The sequence below is a fragment of the Giraffa tippelskirchi genome, chromosome 14 (genome assembly GCF_054371585.1).
Source record: "Giraffa tippelskirchi isolate mGirTip1 chromosome 14, T2T-mGirTip1v1.2.pri, whole genome shotgun sequence".
Classification (NCBI taxonomy): Eukaryota; Metazoa; Chordata; class Mammalia; order Artiodactyla; family Giraffidae; genus Giraffa; species Giraffa tippelskirchi.
The window spans coordinates 68,709,795-68,729,744 of NC_137288.1; the positions used below are offsets into that span (position 1 = coordinate 68,709,795).

Below are 19,950 nucleotides of genomic sequence, written 5' to 3' on the forward strand. Positions count from 1 at the left end.
TACCCAATCCCGCTGCACCACCGAGCGAGGCCGGCAGGGCCGACCCTCCCCTCCCCCCCATCACTGCCGCGTTTCTGCCCCGCCCCAGGCCGCCGCCTCCCAGAATCCAAGGAGATGGGGGCCTCCTCCAGCCGACCAGCCTGGGGAACTCTAGGTCTCGTTGCTCCCCTCACCATTTCAGGATCCTCCTCCCCGTGATCCAGAGCCCCCCGCCCCCTCAAGTGTGGTCCCCGGCCGGCACGCTGATTCCCAGGGAATGTGATGGGAATGCAGAGTCCCAGGCCCCCAGCATCAGAGCCTGCGTTTCACAAGACCCCAGGGTGTCCGTGTCCGCTATTCAATTTGAGGAGCCCCCTCCTCAGAGGAGGAGGCCTAACCATCCTGCCAGGTACAGTCAGGGAGTGGCTGAATCATCTTAAACAGCAGCCAGTTATCTGAAAAGGCTGACATCCTGTAGGGCTCCTCCTATGTGACCTTCCAGAAAAAGCAAAAGTATGGAGATAGTAAAACCACCAGTCGCTCCCAGGAGCTGGGTCTCCGGGGAAGGAGGCAGGAATGGGTGGAGCGCAGAGGATGTTCAGGGCAGTGAAATGACCCTGTGTGTTGCTGCACACATGTCATCATGTGCCTGCCAAAACCAGAGAGTGTGAGCCGCAAGCGTGGATGGAAATGTAAACTATGCACTTGAATGAGTTGTCACCTATCAATATCGGTTCCTCAATCATAACAAAGGTATCACCACCCATGTAAGAAGCTAATAATAGGGGGAAATATGGAATGGGGGAAGGGACCATACCAGACGCCTCCATACTTCCCACTCATTTTCATACACTTAAAACGGCTCTAAAAGTAGTCTGTGAATTAGACAGTAACAATATGCTGCTGGGGCCTGAGGCATTCTCTCTCTGGGGTGAGTGCACTGTCTTCAGAGCATCTCCTAGAAGAATCCCACATAGGGCAGGCAGCCCTTGGTTTAGGGACCTTGGAGCTAGAGAGCAAGGTAGAAAGTGCCTTAAACTGAAAGCAGTGCTTATAAGAACAGGGGGAAGACACAGATGAAAATAGTTTGTGCTCCAGTAGACGTATTAGGAAATTACTAAAAGCCTGGGGGAAGGTGAAATATGGCACAAATTCTGAAGAACAAGTGTCTGGGCAAATACCTGCATCTTACGCTTTGTATCTAAAGATGAGTTTAATTAAACAGAACGTTATAACGGGATGTGTGAGTGCTGATGGGAAACGGCCTGACGTTTCGAAAGCCGCCTCCAGCTACAACAGCATCATCTACATCAGTGCGACAGCTCGACCCAGTGACGGGATTCACATTTTCTGTCGATGTAGCAGTTGGATGCGCCTGGAATCCTCGAGGTTAGAAGGCGGTTGGCGAGGGATGGGGCTGTGGACAGGCCCTGCGGGGGAGCAGGTCTGCCACACGGCAGTCACATGCAGACAGACACATAACGTGAGGTCGTGCAAAGGCTGCAAAGATGGACTTCTTTGAGACTGACGGTGGATCCGGTCTCCCGTAAGTCTGGTCACCAAGCCGGCTCTAAAACCGTCTCAGGGAAGACAGCAGGTGACAGTTTTGGAAGCAGCTGGGAGAACAGGCGGTAGGGAAAAAGGATGGTCACGTCACTCCACAGGCTGTGCGTTCCCTCCGGGGTGTTTTTAGATTTCTACCCATGAGGCGGTGTGCCGCCACCAGCCAGTGACCATCAGTTAACAGGACACGTTAGCTTTTCTTTTCTGCCGGGCTCCCAGAGGCCGCCTTCTTCACGGCTGTGGCGCTGGGCTGAATCTTGCTCCGCCCGACGCTTGGCTTCTTCTGCTTCTGGCTGTTGTTCTGAAGTGACTTCAACCCCAGCATTTTACAGTACTTGTTACACTGGTGGAGGGCTTTAAACTGATCAATGAAGGTCATGGAACAGTTGCCTTTAAATCCTTTGTACCTGTGAGTTTGGGTGGAAGGAAACAATTCTTTTAAAAAATTCAGGACTCTTCACCTGTATTAAAAAAAAACATTTCAACAGGGAAACTCATGGTGTGCAGAAAATATATTTTATTTCTGTGTACGTGTGTGTACTAAGTCACTTCAGTCATGTATGACTCCTTGTGACCCCATGGACTGCAGCCCCACAGGCTCCTCTGTCCATGGGATTCTGCAGGCAAGCAGACTGGAGTGGGTTGCTGTGCCCTCCCTACCGGGGATCTTCCCAGTCCAGGGATTGAACCTGAGGCTCTTAAGTCTCCTACATTGGCAGACGGGTTCTTTACCACTAGCGCCACCTGGGAAGCCCATACTTATTCCCACTGTAGGCCAGATGGCTGTTGGTTGACACAACTATTGATAGAAAAAACCTGTGCAGTGAAGTAAAGGCAACGAGCAGTTGGCGTGGGCAGTAAAGACTGAAGACTGTGATGAGACAGATGTCCTAGGGGTTGACCGTTCTGCTATGTCAGCATCTGTAAAATTTTAATCGGAGGATAATTGCTTTACGATGGTGTGCTGGTTTCTGCCGTGAGCATACGTTTATCCCCCGTCCCTCCACCCCCCATCCCTCCCCTCCAGGTCATCAGAGGGCACTGAGCTGAGTTCACCGCACTGAACGGCGGCTTCCCACGAGCTGTTTCACAGGTGGTAGTGTATACGTGACAGTGCTCCCCTCTCAGTTCGTCCCACCCTCTCCTCCTGCTGTGCCCACAAGTCTGTTCTCCACATCTGAGTCTCTATATTCCTGCCCTGCAACTAGGTTCATCAGTGCCATTTTTCTAGATTCCATGTAGAGCTCTTTTTAGTCGAGTGACCAGTGATGGACCATCTCCATAAAAATCTGAAGATCTCTTGGTGATCTGAATCACCCCTCCATCCCACCCAGAGGTTCTGAATGAAGACATCTTGGAACTTCGGGGCTGGAAGAAACTGAATTTAGACCTGGAGAAAGGAATGGCAGCCCACTCCAGTACTCTTGCCTGCAGAATCCCATGGACAGAGAAGCCTGGCAGGCTAGTGTCCATGGGGGCGCAAGAGTCGGACACGACTTGGCGACTAAACCACCAACCACTCTTCACTGAAGGAGTGCAGGCTGAGAGGCTGGGGGGCCAGCCTAAGACAACAATGCAAGTGCGGTGAGCGGAGACCCGGGAGCGGCCCTCGGAGTCTCCCTGCCGCAGGTGGGTGCTCTTCTGTGATGCTGCTCCTTCTCCCCGGGAAGAGAAGAGCCTGGGCCTTTGTGTCTGGTGGCTCCCAGAGGGGCCATGCCAGCCTCCAGCCTGGGGTGGTCTCGGGGCTCTTCCTCTTCCTCTTGGCTGGGACATTTCATGTTCAAATCAAAGACTATGCTTTCACAACTCTACCATGGGAGGTGAATGTCCTCCTGGATGGACAGGTTCCCAGGCCCCCACAGCCCCCCAAGATCCAGCAAGAAATGGGTGCTGAGAGGATGAAAGGAGAAAATCCATACAAACCACCCAGGGCAGTGCATGACATGCAGCGGATGCTATTCCATTGATGTCGGCCAGGCTGTGTTATAATTGTCAGTGTTCTAACTGGTGCAGCTGGTGGGGACTTTATGTGGAGGCGATGCTGGAGCTGAGATGGAAGGATTTGAGATGTGCTGAGGGAGGCAGGGGTGTGGGTGGCATAGGAGACCATCGACAATTTGCAAAGCCCAGCACAAACTGAAAACACGGGTTCCCTGGGCAGTAATTAAGACTTTCAAGATGACAACAGTGGAACGTGTATTAAACGAAGCTCAGCACCCCTCTGAGTGTGGAGACTTGCGCGACCGCACAGGCTGCCTGCCTAGGGAACGGGTCCTGCTGGGTGTGAGCGAGTTCTGGCCGAGTTTGATTAATCGGGCCAAACACAGATCGGCAGAAGACAGTCTGCAAGGGCTGGCTTCATGCTGAGTCTGTAGCTAATACGATTCAAGAAGCTGGGCCTCCTTCATTTGCGGGCAGAAATGAATGGGCTGGGACTGGTGTGTTCTTCCCTAGGAAATCCAAGCTGGGTTTTAAGCTGTTTGGGGCGTGAAAGGTTTCTTTTTATTTCTGAAGCTGAAGCATCAGTGAGTCGTTCCATCCAGCCTGCCCCTTCTTCCTGCCTGTGGGGGGACCGGCTCTTCCCCGCCTCCCTGGGGGCCCACAGTCTATTTTCTTGTGAAAAATGACTCAGTTTTTAAAAGCCAAGCTCCTCCATTGAAAGAAAAGTCAGCCCAAGACAGGTGCTGACTCTGGCAGGGTAGGAAAAAAAATGCCACTGCCAACCATGTCATCCGGCCTGCGTTTCCATGGTGCCTGAACATCCCCTGGAAGGATGCAAGGCCCCCTGGACCTGTGACTGTCAGATGGGATGGGAAGCCCTGCTTGTCTCATGCTGATAAACTGAGCTTCCCAGACAAACTGGGATTATCAAAGCCAAGAGCAGCTTCCCTTTTTAAGCACGTTGGAAACAAGTCACAGTCATCTGTCTAAGGCGGTCTTGAGGCTTGCTTGTCAACACTGACAATACCTACTCTCTGCAGAGAAGAATCACTAATTCATACTGTGACCTCCCAGAAAATTCGCTAGTCGCTTAAGCCCAACCTGGCAGCCAAGTCCACTATGCTGCATAACAAGCAAGCCCTTATAGCGACATAATGGGTCCCACCTCTGAAATGGAAAACGGCTGAGTCTGAACAAAGGAGCAGGACTTCTGGGCAGCCTGGCTCTGTCAGCCTTCTTGAGTAGCCCCTGGGAGCCAAGCTCTCTTCCCAGGAATCTCTAACCTTCTTTCGAGTCCTCGGGGAAAGTCAGAGTAGGCAGCAGAGACTGGGGCTGCTTGTATTTGCAGAAGGCCATGTGCAGGCAGGGCAAAGCTCTAGAGTGAAAGCAGCTTTGCTCAATCAAGGAGCCCCTTACGCAGCCCCCAGCTCCCTTCAAGCCCCAGCTTGAGTGCACGTCTGTGCAGCCTCCCCGGCTCTGACACCATGAGAAGACATCTCTCCAAATTTTCCTTCTATCTCTGTGAGAACTACAACCAGTTCTCAGAATTCAGGGTACACCTTTCTGTGTACAGACTGTGATCTCTCCCAGGATGCTACCTTATGCTCAGAATACCTGTCCAGGGGAGGCTTTTCAATAAAGGTCCAGGGAATGGATGAATGGATGCTGCCTCATCCTCAGCGTTAACTCATCTCAGCCCAGGGCATCGCCAGATCCCATTGCTAAACTTCCCATTCTCTCTCCAATTTTGGTCCCTCACCTGGGCCTCCCAGGTGATATAGGACGGCCCACCCCAGCCATCTCAGTTCATCTATTTTTGCGACCTGGCGTCTGCAGGATTCAAAGCCTGTCTCCTTTCACAGTTTGGTCTCTATCTCAGCCAGGGATGCTGGGCTTCTAGTTGACCTCCTATTCTCTCAGACGTAGTTGCTTAGAAGAAAAATAAGCAAAATTTTTAAAACATTGACTTAGTTGCTTAGGGGAAAAACAGGGCCACATTCTTTGTGTTTTTAGACTGGCAACCCCAGAGTTTTTCCAAGGACACGAGTTCAATCACAGCAAGCAGTTGTACACCCAAGAAGTAGGGAGTACAGGCTTGTGGTCCACCTTGCAGCCAAACACCACCTTCAGGACTGGAGGGGACCACACCTCTCTCATCACGACACCTCCCCCGTCAGGTCCCCGCTGCAGACGCTCGCCACCGTTGCTCATGCTGGATGGACGTAGTGGGGTAAATAGTATCCCCCTAAGGTCATGTCCTTCCTAGAACCTCAAGAGAGAGGTTTATTCAGAACTAGTGACCGGGCAGATGCCATTAAGATAAGGTCATTCCGGGGAAGAGCGGGACCTTGATCCAATATTCCTGGTGTCTATTGAGAAGATACACACTGGGAGAGCAGCAAGGGGCCAGGCAGGCAGAGATGGGGGCCCCACTCCTACAGGGCAAGGAAGGCCGGGGATGGCACCGACTCTGAACCAGAGGAGGGCAGAGATGGGGGCCCCACTCCTACAGGGCAAGGAAGGCCGGGGATGGCGCCGACTCTGAACCAGAGGAGGGCAGAGATGGGGGCCCCACTCCTACAGGGCAAGGAAGGCCGGGGATGGCGCTGATTCTGAACCAGAGGAGGGCAGAGATGGGGGCCCCACTCCTACAGGGCAAGGAAGGCCGGGGATGGCACCGACTCTGAGCCAGAGGAGGGCAGAGATGGGGGCCCCACTCCTACAGGGCAAGGAAGGCCGGGGATGGCGCCAACTCTGAACCACAGAGAGGAGGGGACAGCCTCCCTCGGGGCTCCGGGAGAAACCAATGCTGCTGATGCCCCGATTCTGAGCTTTCAGCCTTCAGAGCCGGGAAAGGACGCGTTTCTACTGTTTTAAGCTCCCTGGTTTGTGGTAATTCATTATGGAAGCCCAAGGAACCTAATACAAAAGAAAAATAAAATAGCCTTGCATTTGAGAAGTCTCACACATTTCTACTTTTAGACACCTTAGTCCTATTGAATTTTATTAACTGAATCTTTTTTATCCTTATCCTCAAATCAGTATAATTTTCTAGTCCATCACTTTAACTTATCCATCTTCTCTCATGATCTCCAGGCATGCAACAATAAATTCATTCTGAACATCATCCAATCGAGTCTTTTCTTAGATATTTTGCCTCTTGGACGGAAGTGGGGCATACAGATCACTCAAGGGCCTTGTTCACATGCTGGTTTGGATTCAGTAGGTCTGGAGTGGGGTCTGAAATCCTGCATTTCTATTAATAACTACTCTGAACCCCCATTGATGCCATTGGTCCAGGGTCCCCTTTGGAGGAGCAAGGAGATAAAATAAAGTGCGAATGATCTCATATCATCCTCAACTTCAGAAACACCTTTAAACTGGAACACAGATCTTTCATTCCTGACATTTGTGTCATACAACCTCATAAACATCACACTGTCACGATCCACTTCCAGAGGAGCTAGGAAGCTATTTAGTGCTATATCCTGCCTTTACTCCACACAGTCTTATTCCGCGTTTCACCGTTTAGCAATATGTTGGCTGTGGGTCTGTCATGAACGGCTTTTACCATGTTGAGCTATGCTCCCTGCACACCCACTTTGGCAAGAGTTTCTTTTTAATCATGAAGGATACTGAATTCTATCAAACGTTTTTTCTGCGTCTATGATCATGTGTCTTTTGTCTGACACTGACTCGCATATGTTGAGCCATGCTTGTGACCCTGGAATGACCCCAGCTTGATCGAGGTGCCTGATTCTCCTGCCGGCTTGTGGGATTTGCTTGGCTAGCATTTTGCTGAGGGTTACACAGATTAGGGCAACACTTCCTATGTGTGGGAATCATGCTAGGCTGACTTCCTGCTTAAAAACAATTCCTCTTTCCTCTCATGTTGATTATGGATGGTGCGGCCTTCCGGACTCACACCAAAACCACCAGTTGACAGCTGAGTCGGCTTCTCCTGCAGGGGGTTAAACAGGATTAAATAAAGGTTTGTGACTCTTTTCCAGAAAGCTGGCTATTTTGCATAGGAAAGAGAAATATGAACAAATAAAAAAAAAAATATTATGCTGTGATAAAGGGCTGTGTAAGGCAGGGATACGATTTTCCCCGCACTGGGTTCTAAGGCTGTCTCATGGAGGAGTAAGAGTTCTGGCTTTATCTGGTGAAGAGATGGGTAAGAGTTCGGAGAATGTTCTGAGCAAAAGCAGGCATCCTGGGGAGATTTGAGGCCAGAGGCCACTTCTGGAAGGTCATAAGCCACACTATGTCGCTCATAATGTGAGTGGTCAGTGCTTCCCAAAGTATGTTCCAAGAGTCTCACAAGATGCTTCAGGGAAAAAAAAAATCTGTGGTGTAAATGTTATGAAAGATCCCATATCATCTCTCTCCTCGCTTCCTTGGGCACTTGAACTACACACAGGCTCTGTAAAGACACTGTGAAGTCTCACACTAAAGAAACTACCTACATTTATCCAAGTTGGGGTTTCCCCAAATTCTTTGACAATGGCAATCTTGTTTTCACACGATTGCTGTGAAAAATGCTGCTGTAAAAGTCCTGAGTTCTTTGAGGGTGGGGATGGGTGGCTCAGACGGGAAAGAATCCGCCTGCAATGCACTAGACCTGGGTTCGATCCCTGGGTTAGGAAGATCTCCTGGAGGAGGAAATGGCAACCCACCCCAGTACTCTTGCCTGGAGAATCCCACGGACAGAGGAGCCTGGTGGGCTACAGTCCATGGGGTCACAGAGAGTCAGACACGACTGAGCGACTAAGCATAGCACACACACACGTGTAACAAAGCTAAACTTGTTTCCCAGGAGTTACATTTTGCGCTTGTCTCCAAGCTGCCCTCTTCCCTCCGGACCTCAGCACCCACCCGCACACACACCTCGTCTAGCCACCCCGTCCCCCACCTAGCAGAGCCTCCGGGGTCACTCCTGCTTCTTGGGGTTCCGGGCCTCCCGGGTGTCCTCGAGCTCACGGCCACACAGCCCGGAAGGCCCCGCGTCCCTGGGAACGCAGGCCGGCTGCTTCCCTCGGGGGCCGGCCCCGCCCGCCTGCCCACTCGCTGCCCCTCTGGCGCCTCCGCAGCCTCGCTCAGGCTGCCGCTAAAGCCAGAGACACGACGCCTCCATGGAAACCAGCCCTGGCACTATCTTCCCTGACATCCAACCCCCGGCTGGGGGAAAAAGCAGAATGCTCCAAGGGGAAAGGGGGCGACAGCCGCCCGCCGTCTGGTTCTCTGCTGCTGCCGGGGGCGGCGAAGAGCCGCGCTCACACGGTTCCCGTGCTGACGGGCTTCAAAGGGACCCCCAGTCGAGGGGGGCGTCTGTGATGGGGGCGTCTGTGATGGGGGCGCTGGGGATGAGCCAGCAAAGAGGCACCCCGGGGAGGAGAGGGGGACCCAGCCATTTACTCCAGGTCCACTCCTGAAGCCGTGAGTCCGGTCCCCACGAAGCTGGGCTCCAGGAGAGCCAAGGAGGGGACCATACTAGGGACGAGACCCCACGAGACAGGCGGCCTGAGGTTCGCCCGTGGCCCTGGCCCCCGAGCGTGACTCCCAAAGGCACGCCCTCATTGCACCTGCAAACGCGGAGGGGCCCGCGGAGAAGTTCAGGGCTGTCCCGGCAGGGGGCGAGAGCCTCGGTCTCCCACGCCCCCCAAAACGGCTGGCTCCGACCTCCAGGGTGGGGGCCGCACGTTCAGGGCGGGGCCGGCTGGGGGCCGTCCTGGGGCAGGCCTGGAGCCCTGGGGAGGGGCCTCTCCTCCGCATGTCCTCTGCTCTGCCCCGAGTTCTGTGCCCCCTAGGCGCCTTCCCCGCGGCCTTCAGATCCACGCACACCCCACACCTCTTTCCAGCGGTAGCTCACTCCGACCCCCGGAACCAGGAGCCCCCACCATTTTGCTTAGACCTTCCAGGAGACCCCGCGGTTCCTTCCAGACAGTTCTGGTCTTCACCCAGCCCTATCGGCCCAGGCGCTCTGTGACCCCAGCTCTTAGCCATCACCTCCTCGTTCATTTCCCCCTCAGCATCCACCCACTGATCTGCGGGGGTGGTCTCGAGTCCAATCTCTTCAGATCTTTCCGTGCAGACTTGTCTCTGCATCTGGAAATGACTAGGAGCCTGGCTGAGCTCCTCTGGTCCTGAGCCAGGGGGACCCAGCGGTGGCGTAACTCGTGAGCAGAGCTGGGGAGCAGGAGGAACCCTTTGCTCCAATCCCAGTCACACCATGGTCCTTTACAAGGTTTTGGGCGGAGGCTGCTGGACTGCCAATGTTACTCCCGCTGTGTGGATGGAGTCTGGGTCCTCCTGGCTGACTCTCGGCCCAGGGGACTTTCAACACACACTAGGATCACTGCTAGTGCTGACACTGGCAAAAACATTGTGAAAATAGGTGTTCCTGTCGGGCCTCCAGACCACCTTGACGGCAAAGACTGGCCAAACAGGTCAGCCGCTGGCCACCTAGCTCCGCTACTTAATGGCTTGACTGGATCTGAAACGGGCTTCGGGGTGCTTTCCAGAGGAGGAGACTGTGGTGGCAGGACCGGAGGTCAGGTGTTGGGCATTCAGGGCGTGTGAAAGCACCTTTATCAAGCCCCTTAGGCCTGGGAGGCTGGTCCTCTGAAGCCTGGCGCTGGGGAGTCAGCTAGAACGCCCGGGATCTACAGCGACGCCGACCTGCTGTGCAGAGCACCGAGGGCATCAGGACACTCTGATCTAAGTCCCTTGTTCCTCCCCTCCTGGCAGACTCATGCGTTGCATTGGAGAGTCTGCCCAGAGCCCCCAGACACACACACACACACATATGCAGCACATGGCCCCATATGCACGTGACCACACCCTCAAGCCTGTTCTAAGCGTGTTTCTCGAGTGTTGGAGCCCATCTCCACAAGCTCGTTTCGGCCCTTCCTCCCCGGGCATCGGGGTGTCTCAGGATTGAGTCTGGGTTAAGCACCCCAGGTGGCGTCACCCCCAACGCAGGGTTCCCCGGGGGGCTGCTCTTGGCTGGAGGGCAGGGTGTTTTTCTGGACCTCAGCTGACTGAATGGGAGGCTGTGCTGATCTTTCCTGATTCACGGCTCATGGGGTGTCACACTCACGCCAGGCGGGCCTGGTTTCCTAACGGAATTGCCCTCACCGTGCATCCGCCATGATATGGGTGCCTTGTCCCCTTCACGGCTGCCCCTCAGCAAGAACAGCCATTCGTGATTCTGCCCAGCCCTGGTTCCCAAGTCAGGGACTCTGACACACGCTACGATCCTGCGGGCCTGACACTGGCTGACGGCCTGGTGGCCACAGAGAGGGGATCCTCTGTGCCTATTCATCGCGACCCTAGTTTGGTTCAATGCTCACTGACTCGGGAGAAATCTGTCCAAGGTACTTTTGTCTTTCACCAACATGAAGCGGGCTTTTGGGGCAGAGATTATGGGGACAAAAGCGTTGGCTCTGCCGTCCTCTGCTGGCTGGATGGCAATATTGCCTTCTCCCCAGGAACTCGGAGGGCAGGCTGGGAACAGGTGTGCGTTTGCAGGACCCACAGAGACAGGTGCGGCTCTGTTCCCCTAACAGGTGTTGGCTTACACCGACCTTGATTTGATTAGGTTAAATTTCCGAGTCTTACGTTATGGAATTAGGCATTTTTCCTTCTCACCCTTCAGAGAACTCTAAATGGCTGAGCAATTTTCAAATCAGAAATATGTTCGACAGTGGGGTTAGTATCTTTGGTCTGCCTAGAAAATAGATTATTAGATGTTGAAGCAATCCTACTTGCCACACATTGTAACATGAAGTTTTGGTACTCAACACTGCTGAAGGAGTATGGTATTAAGTATTCCAGGAGAATATTCCATGCTTCAGTGTTAAGGATCACACCACCAGGTAAAATTGCATTAGAATAAGTCATGATGGTCCCCTATTTTCTTTTATAATATTATAAGCGATCTTAAAATAGTTTCACACCTCCTGGCATCACTAAACAAGAGAATAAGCCATGTCATTTACTGAGGTGTCTACAGCCAAATATATGGTTCAGGTTGAGACATGGGGAATTTCTTTTAATCAGCTAGTAGTTCCTCTTTCTGCAAAAGATCCTGGCCACCAGCCAAAAAGAGCATGGAGCCTAAATTTGGGAGATTTTTTTAATTTCTGGTTTAAAGTTATTATAGATAATTATTAAAGCCAGATTTGCCTCGTCACTGTTTCTCCCGTCCACGTCTGGTGTTCTTTTCAACGTGATTAAAAGGACACAGTAACGATGCCCACATGGAGCACTGCTTCTCAGGATGGGGGTGCCCGTCCCTGGGCTTCAGTAGAGGGGACGAACTCACCGTCTCCAGCACGCATGCAGGGAGCCTGCCCTGGGGGCTTGCTAAGCATAAGGAGAAGGTGTTCGGTGCCTGGCCACGCCTCCTGCTCCCCGGAGCCTCTGACACCTGCCAGGCTCCCCAGCCTTTCCCTCCCCTGTTCGGGATTGTGTCCCACACAGACTGCTGTCTGCTTAAGCTGCCTTTGTGCTTGAAACTCTTCCCCCAATCTCTCGCGTTGACTGCCCTGGCTCCCTTCTGCAGCTGATTTCACTCGAGTTCCTTCAGTGGAATCGCACCTCCTGGCCCTGGGAACCCCTTGCAGCCTGTGATCAGGCGGTCCCCTTTCCCTGCACCTCCTGCTCTGTCCTTGGGAAGAAAGAAGATGGGATGGACACAGCCCCCAGGGACCTCCAAAGAGACCTCCCAAACCCCGCCTGATCAGAGAAGATTCCTATTCTGTTAGTTTTTCAAGCTGAGCTAAGAAACATTTTAGAGAAAAAAAAAGTGACTGCAAAAGTTTAAATAAAAGTTTAAAGAGACAATGGACAAGATGATCTAATACCCCTAATATCTAACACTTCTCAGACATTTCAGAATTCCCTTCTCTCCCACCCCCTCTTCAGGGAGGAGGCAGTAACTAACACTTAAGAGACAACGTTTTGCACTGGGCTCCAGCTCTCAGCTCTAATGGGTGCTGGGCAGCTGTCCCAGGCCAGATAAGTCACATTAAAGCTGAGAACAAAACCAAAGGGGTTGGATTTCTTTTTAAATTACGAGAAAAAAGGTCCATGTTCCTAGAAGCTGTAAAGATGCTTTTTAAAAGATGTCTTAAATCATCACTCTTATGCTTGTCTTAGTTTTTGAAACTTCTTGGGCAGGTTTCTGCTTTGTTTTGGTGGAAAGTAGTTCTAAATAATGGTATGGAATTCGCCTACTCTGAGGTCAGGCTGGGGCATGAGCCAGGGAAGCAAACCAGTGTTTATCAAGCACATACTGAGCCTCGGGGACGGGATGCAGATGAGCTGGGGGATCCTCAGGACCACCCTGTGTCCCCATTCTGTGCCTCGGTGGCTTTGAGAAGGTCAAGCCTCACGTCCACAGAGCCGGTGAGACAAGAACCCAGCACTCAAGGCAGGTCTGCGTGACGCCTGGATTCGCCATATCCTACAAAGAACATGATGCCTGTGAAGGAAAGGTCTAACCTGGGAAATTCTTCTGAGGTCCAGGAAAATCTCTTCATAAATAAGTAGGGGCACCATACATTTTCTAAGCGGGGAAAGTTGCTCAGGACAAATAACTAGACAGGATGCTAGGATGGCAGGCATGAAATGATACTGTCCTGGGCAAACCAGGATGTACTGTCATCCCTTTCATCACTTGGGCCAAATGTCTATGATGCCAAGAAGCAAGGTTACCAATGGGAGAATCAGAAGTAGGTGGCAGGACCAAGATCTGAACCCAAGTCTTTAAAATAACCCCTGCTCTCACTACTACATCATACCCACCCCCGACATACGCTCTTGACAAGCCCAAGGCCAGGACCCACTTCCCTGACTCGTAGACAGGGCTCCGGTCAGCAGTGGGGGTGCAGCATGGAGATCGTTCTACCGCAAAATGCTATGATCCTGAGCAGGAACATAGTCAAGCTGCAACTTTGTTCTAAAAGAAAAGTGAAAGCTTCTGTGTAGTTGTTGAGAACTTCATGAATCAGACTTGCTGATCTGGAGGTTAGAAAAGTGATCCCCTTTCTACTTTTCTCAAATCCCTTTTCTCCATCCTTCATATACTAATTGAAAATTCTACTTGCTAGAGGACTGCCAATGGTCTGAAATAACCAGAAAGCTCAAGTAAACACGTTGCTCCCAGCTGCAGGAGAGTGAGCTCTGACAATCATGCTGCTTTATCGTCTGTATTTCTGATGCTTTGAGATCTGCAGCGCTGCGGGCCCTATGGCGGCTCCTCCTGCTGGGGTCAGCCAATTCCTAGAGACAATGACTGGCCTTCTAGAACGCCTCACATAGGCCAACTAACCAACCTGCAGCCCACTCCCACCATCTCCTCTACTGGGTCTCACACTCTGGTGCAGGTGGGTAGTGGCCCAATCACCACAGGGCGGGTACCGGACAATGCCACCCAGCCCGACACCCCAGAGCCTCCTGGAAATTTACAGACGAGTCAATTCTAAGCTCTCACCCATGTTTTCCCCTCCCCTCCTTCTGCCTCCTGACCAACCCTGGGGCTTCCCTGTGTGGCCCCCCACCATGGTGTCTGGCGAGCCCTTTCCTCTTGGGAACTGAGTAACAAACTCTATTCAACGGTGATTGTCTCTTGATCTGTTGGCTTCATCATGCCTGAACCATAACAGAGCCTCTATTGTAAAACACAAGCCATCCCTTCTAAAACTCACTTGCCCCCCACCCCATTTCCTCCTCCTTACAAATGGTCCTAGTCCATGAGGACATCAGCAGTGGGAGAAAGCCCGGTAGTTCTGACCCAGAGCTCTATTTTCACAAAGAAGCACAAATAGATGGCTTTCTCCTCACTGGTGGTCAAGCAAAGGAGTGAAGAGAGACCGTTTTTTGTTTTTTTTTCAAGAGATATTCCAGTAAAACGTGATCTTAGAGCCATCTGGGCGCTGCTCACCCCATGGTGAGCAAAGCGATACCCTAAGTTAGGAAATCAACACCACTGATAACAACTGGAGTCATCAGTCATAGCCCTTCCGTAGTCATCTGCCCTTTAATCAGTCACCACCACGGGAGTTTGGGAGCCGCCTAAAGTACTACTAAATATTTGGTGAAGAGTCCAGGGAAAAATACAGGTTTCCCAGCTGGTGCTAGTGGTAAAGAACCCACCTGCCAATGCAGGAGACATAAGAGATGTGGGTTCGATCCCTGGGTTGGGAAGATCCTGGAGGAGGGCATGGCAACCCACTCCAGTATTCTTGTCTGGAGAATCCCATGGACAGAGGAGCCTGGCAGGTTTGGTCCATAGAGTTGCAAAAGAGTCGGACATGACTGAAGTGACATAGCACACACTCAGGGAAAATACATTAAAAATATACAAGTTGAATTCACCGCATTCAATTGCACAAAATTTTAAAGAAGCTCCTAATAGTCAAAATATTAAGTGTAGAAAAATGGAATATACCTAGTGAAAAAAAATTCCCAATAATGCTGGCATTCCCCCTCACCCCGTCCATGGCACTCCTGCGGATCATTTTGAAATATATTCAGAGATCTTATTTGTTTCAAAGTTAGGAAACCACATGTGTCTCCTTAGGAGAACCAAGTCCATAAATATTTTAGGTAAGTGAGAGAAGTGAACTGAATTCATCCCACGAACATCTGTCGTCCACGGTTAGGACCCAAAATCGCCTCTGCCGGAAGGTGTTTGGAAACCCAGAGTTGAGTGACAGGCACTAGGGTTTTTTTTTTCTACTCACCCTTTAGCCTCTGTTGCTATGCCAACATCGGTTAACTTCATGCCTACACCTACAGGAAGAGAGAGCAAAGACGGCACGTGTTACCCAGGGCTCCTCGGAAGAGAGGGACCACGCATTCACAGGGAGGGGCAAGCCAGCGCCGGCTTCTCCCTTCCTGCAGAAATGCTTCCCTTGTTGTTTCCCTCAGCAGCAGCGGACAGTACCCAGATGTGCCTCCAGCCCACAGGGCCACAATAGGAAAGGCGGCTTCGGGGGCAGCCAGGCAGGAGGGGCAGGGCCTGCTGCCGCCAACACGTGCCCAGGACTGCTGTCCTCTGCCTGCCTGGCCCACCCCTCTGCTGGAGGAGGGGGCCCGGCCCCGGCGGTCTCTCCCGGGAGACGCTCTGCTGTGGGCTTAGGGCTATTCCGTGCTCTTCACTGAAAGCGGAAGCCCTTGTCCAACAGGAAGTGGGGTGGGTGTGGCCCAGGCTGGCCAAGTTCAACAGTGAGAAGGTTCAAGACCAGCATCTGTTCAGTTCAAGGCCAGACTCCCGACATACACCTTCCCATTTCCATCAAGATAGCGTCTGATTCAGGATTGAAGGTTTATCTGGGCTGGCTTTAGATCCAGGGAAAACCTCTCGAGTTGTGTGTAGACTTTTTAGCCACTGGACTGGAGATGCAGACATGTGTCACCCATGGTCTAAGCCTTTGATGCTTATCCTAACTTCTACCCATTAAACCAGGGGTCCCCAACCTCCAGGCCATGGACCAGTTCCTGCAGTCGCGTCAGCAGTGGCATTAGATCAGAAATAAAGTGCACAATAAATATAATGCGCTTGAATCATCCTGAAACACCCCCGCCCCGGTCTGTGGAAGAACTATCTTCCATGAAATTGGTTCCTGGTGCCAAAAAGGTCAGGGACCGCTGCATTAAAGCATCGGAAGTTGGGCGGGGGGGCTAGCAAACCAACACCACAGCTCCGTGAGCATCTCACCCTGGTTCAGTGACAAGCTCTGGGCATCCTTGTCAGAATCCTAAACACACAAGAATCTCTTTCCTCTCCCCCAAGCCCCAGCAGGAGCAGCGGGGACAATGGCTCAGGACTCAGGGATTCAAACAGAATGAAAGTCCTGCTGTGTTGCAAGGAGGAAAAGAACAAGATGTCCACCTGCCACGGGGAGGGCGAGGGGAGTGCCTCTCTCTCAAGCACCATCTTGTCTGGAAGGCAATCGTCTCCGATGCCCAGAGTGTGGGTGACCTGCGGCCTTTCCAGAATCTCCTTGCTAGACCAGACACCAGCTCTGTTCCTTCCTCTGTAGGGTGGTGGCTGTGGGCACAGCTCCAACTCACGGACCTTTGCCCTAATCTCACCCACACCACCTGATGGCTGGTCCTTTACAGCAGGGCATGGGGTCCACGGACCCTGGAGGGCTACAGTCTGTGGGGTCGCAGAGTTGGACATGACTGAAGCAACTTAGCACGCACACGTGGGCTCCATGGTGCTATGCCACCTGGGTCTCGCCTTCTCTTCTCTGGCCCCTGACTCTTGTCCCAGCCAGGCCAGGCTGTGGTCACTGTATTCCCCGTGGCCAGCAGGTGACCTGCTCGCTGAGGGGCGAGGTGACTCAGAAGCCAGTCTGGGCTGTGGCTGGAGGAACCAATATTCCCAGCAGAGGGTCAGGCCAGATGGCAACCTAGTTCCATGGTCTCCATTCCTAGGAGTACTGCTTTCTGAGGCTCAGAAAAGCAACGGCTAAAGGGTTCGAGCTCTGATCCAGCAACACCTGCCTGGGGCGCGGTGAAGACACAGGCTGTGTGGCTGGTCAGACAGACAGAAGCAAAGAGCCACGCTTTCCTGCAGGGCAGCCGGGAGCCGAGTTAGGCATAGCACTTTGAGGGCGCCAGCAAGCATTCTAAAGCCTCTTCCACTGTTGGCCACTAACGCGCCTCGTGCTTTCAAAGCTGTTAACAACTGGAACATACGTAAAAACGCTTCACATGATTTTTGTCATAGGAACTACACTTGGGAAGAAATTGCAGAAGCCCTCTCTGGACATTTTGTTTCGTAGAAAAGTTGCATTTAAAAATTACAGCTCTAAGTCGCAGAGAAGTCCAACTGTAAAGTCATTTAGCAAAAAGGTCCTTGAGCTTGGGAATTGCTTTTCTTCGAGTCTCACAATTACCAGCTGTTTCCAACGCTGGAAAAGCAGAATATGATTTTCAAAAAGAAACCTCTCTCGGCTTAACGATTTGCCAGCAATTCAACCAAGGTTATTAAGGGTCTCTATAGGATAATAATTTAGATTATAGTGTGGAGCTATTAAAGCATGTTGGGCATAATAGTCATCTACAGGTTGTTTCCAACGGAAGGCAGGAAGAAGGCAGGATCACAAGAGCCCAAAATTTGGGTTCTTGGGTTATCGAGCTGAGAGCTTCTTCGGAAACCCAGTGGTCTCAGGTGTGTGTGGACCTTGCGGCAAATGACAGGCTCCTTTCACCCCACAAACCTGCAGGACTCACCACAATCCCATCAACACGTGAAGGTAATCAGGGAGAAAATAATAGTCTGAGAAAAAGTGATATTTGAGCTTGGGTTTGTTTGGGATTTTTTAAATCCTAATTCCAGAGTCTCAGCAAAACGATAGAACATGGGACTCGCTTAGAGAATAGGTGTGTTACCCAGTGCCACAATGAAGATAATGGAAATCTTCCCCAGTAGCAGAGAGGAAACACACCCCCTTATGAGACACCGTGCCAGCATCTTCAGCCACACACGTCCCGAAAAGATGGTGTCAGTTTCCCCTATAGCTGCTTCCCGGTGCCTGGAAGCAAAGTTAGCCACGCAGGAGGCTCCCACTGCTGCTTTTCAGTGTAACAACCGTTTTTGACACAAAGTTAACTCGGAAGGAGAAAGACAGGCGAGTCTGAGAGTGACACAGTCTGGGTGAAACAGCTGTCTATGAAGACCATGTTTTGAGTGCATATCAGCACCATCTCTTCATGAGTGAGTGGTTAGGGCTGTCTTCAGCTTGCAGGTCAGCCTCCCCTGCAAGTCTGTGAACACTGCACTGTCCGGCTGGCCTCAGAGGAGCCCCTCACAGCAGCCTTCGACCTTAAGGGATACTTGGGAGACCTTGCAAATTTGTAAATTTGAGCTTTAGTGGAGAGAGCTTGGGGTTCAGAAATAGAGTGTTGCAGTGGGGGAAGGAGAGGGTGGGCCAAGTTGAGAAAGTAGCCTTGACATAAATACACTATCACATGTAATATAGTGGGAAGCTGCTCTATAACACAGGAAACTCAGCCTTGTCCGCTGTGATGACTTAGAGGGGTGGGAAGGAGGCTCGACAGGGAGGAGACACACATATACTTATAGCGGATTCATGTTGTACAGCAGAAACTAACAACCTTGTAAAGCGATTGCTTCTATTTAAGAACTAAACAGGGATGTCTGGCAGTCAAAATAAAAAAAGAAAAGAGTGTGTTGGAGTCTGGGACCCCTCCACAGCTGATTGACAGCCATGATTAGATCCTTAACTCCCAGCTTCTGTTTTTCCATCTGTAAAATGGGGATCGTAATGTCTCCTTGGCAGGGCTATTAAGATGAAACAAAAACAGGGGAAAATGAAAGCAGGCAAAGACTGATGAAATCCAAGTTAGGCCTGTAGACTTATTATATTGTGCTGATGTCAACCTCCTGGTTTTCACAGTGTTATAGGTATGCAAGGTGTTATTAGGTGAAGCTGGGTGAACACTACCTGGAGACCCCTCTGTACAGGTTTGCAACTTCTCATCCCTATGGTTATTTCAGAAGTTTTTAAAAATAGGGAACACCGTGTCAGTGCTGTGCTAAAAGTCTTCCTATCTCACTTAGTCCTCACAGCCACCCCCTGGGGAAAGTACTGAGGCACAAAGGTGAGTGGCCTGCCCAAGGCTCAAGGCTAGGGTGTGGGGGTGCAGAGGGCAGAACCCACAGGTGGCTTTCCTCACTGCCAGGCTACACAGAGCTCGGGGTCCTTGTGTGTGACAATGTCTGACATTAGCAGGTACTCAGTTATAGGTCAAATTTTTTCCTAAAGCACCGTCATCTGGAAAGGAAAAGGGAGGCCCCCGTGGCAGAAGCTGCGGGGGCCGTAGCCCATCGCCACCCCCACCCCGCCGCCTGCGGGCACACGGCTGTACCCCCAGGTGCCTCCAGCAGCCTCTCTCGGCCTGAGAGCCCTTCTCGGGTCACAGCGCTCAGCAGGGCTGGCCCACGTGCAGGTGGCAAATCCAGGGGCGCTCACAGCCCAACTGCAGCAGCCTTCTGCTGGTTACTAAGGGGAGCTGGTGTATAAATACCCCTACTCCTCGAGTGTGATCTTTTCTGAGAAGCTTGTCCTGCTCAGCCTCCCAGACTTTCCCCACCGGGCATCAGCTTCAGGAATTCACAGTGGTGATTGGGTATAAGGCACCCTACCGACTTTCTTTCCCTTCCGCAGCCACACTTCCTCAGTCTCCTACCAGCATTTCCTGGGGTCCCTTCCCAAATGTATGCACTCAAACATTTGTGTGCAACAGAAGATGAACTTGGCCTAAACAAAGGATTTGTTTCTGCCCAACTTTTTGGAGGTAACTGCTAAGCTCTGGTAAGAGTCAGAGAGGGGACTTCCCTGGTGGGTGGTCCGGTGGCTAAGGCTCCATGATCTCAATGCAGGGGGGCCTGGGTTCAACCCCTGGTCAGGGAGCTAGATA

The 19,950-nt window shown here is 51.9% G+C and overlaps 1 protein-coding gene across 5 annotated transcripts in view; it reads right to left on the bottom strand.

Annotated features, from left to right (window-relative positions):
* Nucleotides 1-1,173: 1,173 nt before the first annotated feature.
* The window catches only part of ALPK2 (alpha kinase 2), a 126,181-nt gene continuing 107,404 nt past the window's right edge, over nucleotides 1,174-19,950 (bottom strand). For 3 of the 5 annotated variants that reach the window (XR_014074948.1, XR_014074949.1, XM_081562968.1), the window contains 2 exons: nucleotides 15,237-15,285; nucleotides 1,174-1,949 (listed from right to left, as the gene is read on the bottom strand). Coding sequence is in view for 2 of the 5 variants with exons in the window: in XM_081562968.1 (XP_081419094.1) it covers nucleotides 1,733-1,949; nucleotides 15,237-15,285 (266 nt within the window). In the remaining 3 variants the exon portion in view is untranslated. Of the gene's footprint in view, nucleotides 1,950-2,039; nucleotides 2,464-15,236; nucleotides 15,286-19,950 lie in introns of those variants that run through there. The other 2 variants (XR_014074950.1, XM_081562969.1) reach the window with 1 other exon arrangement.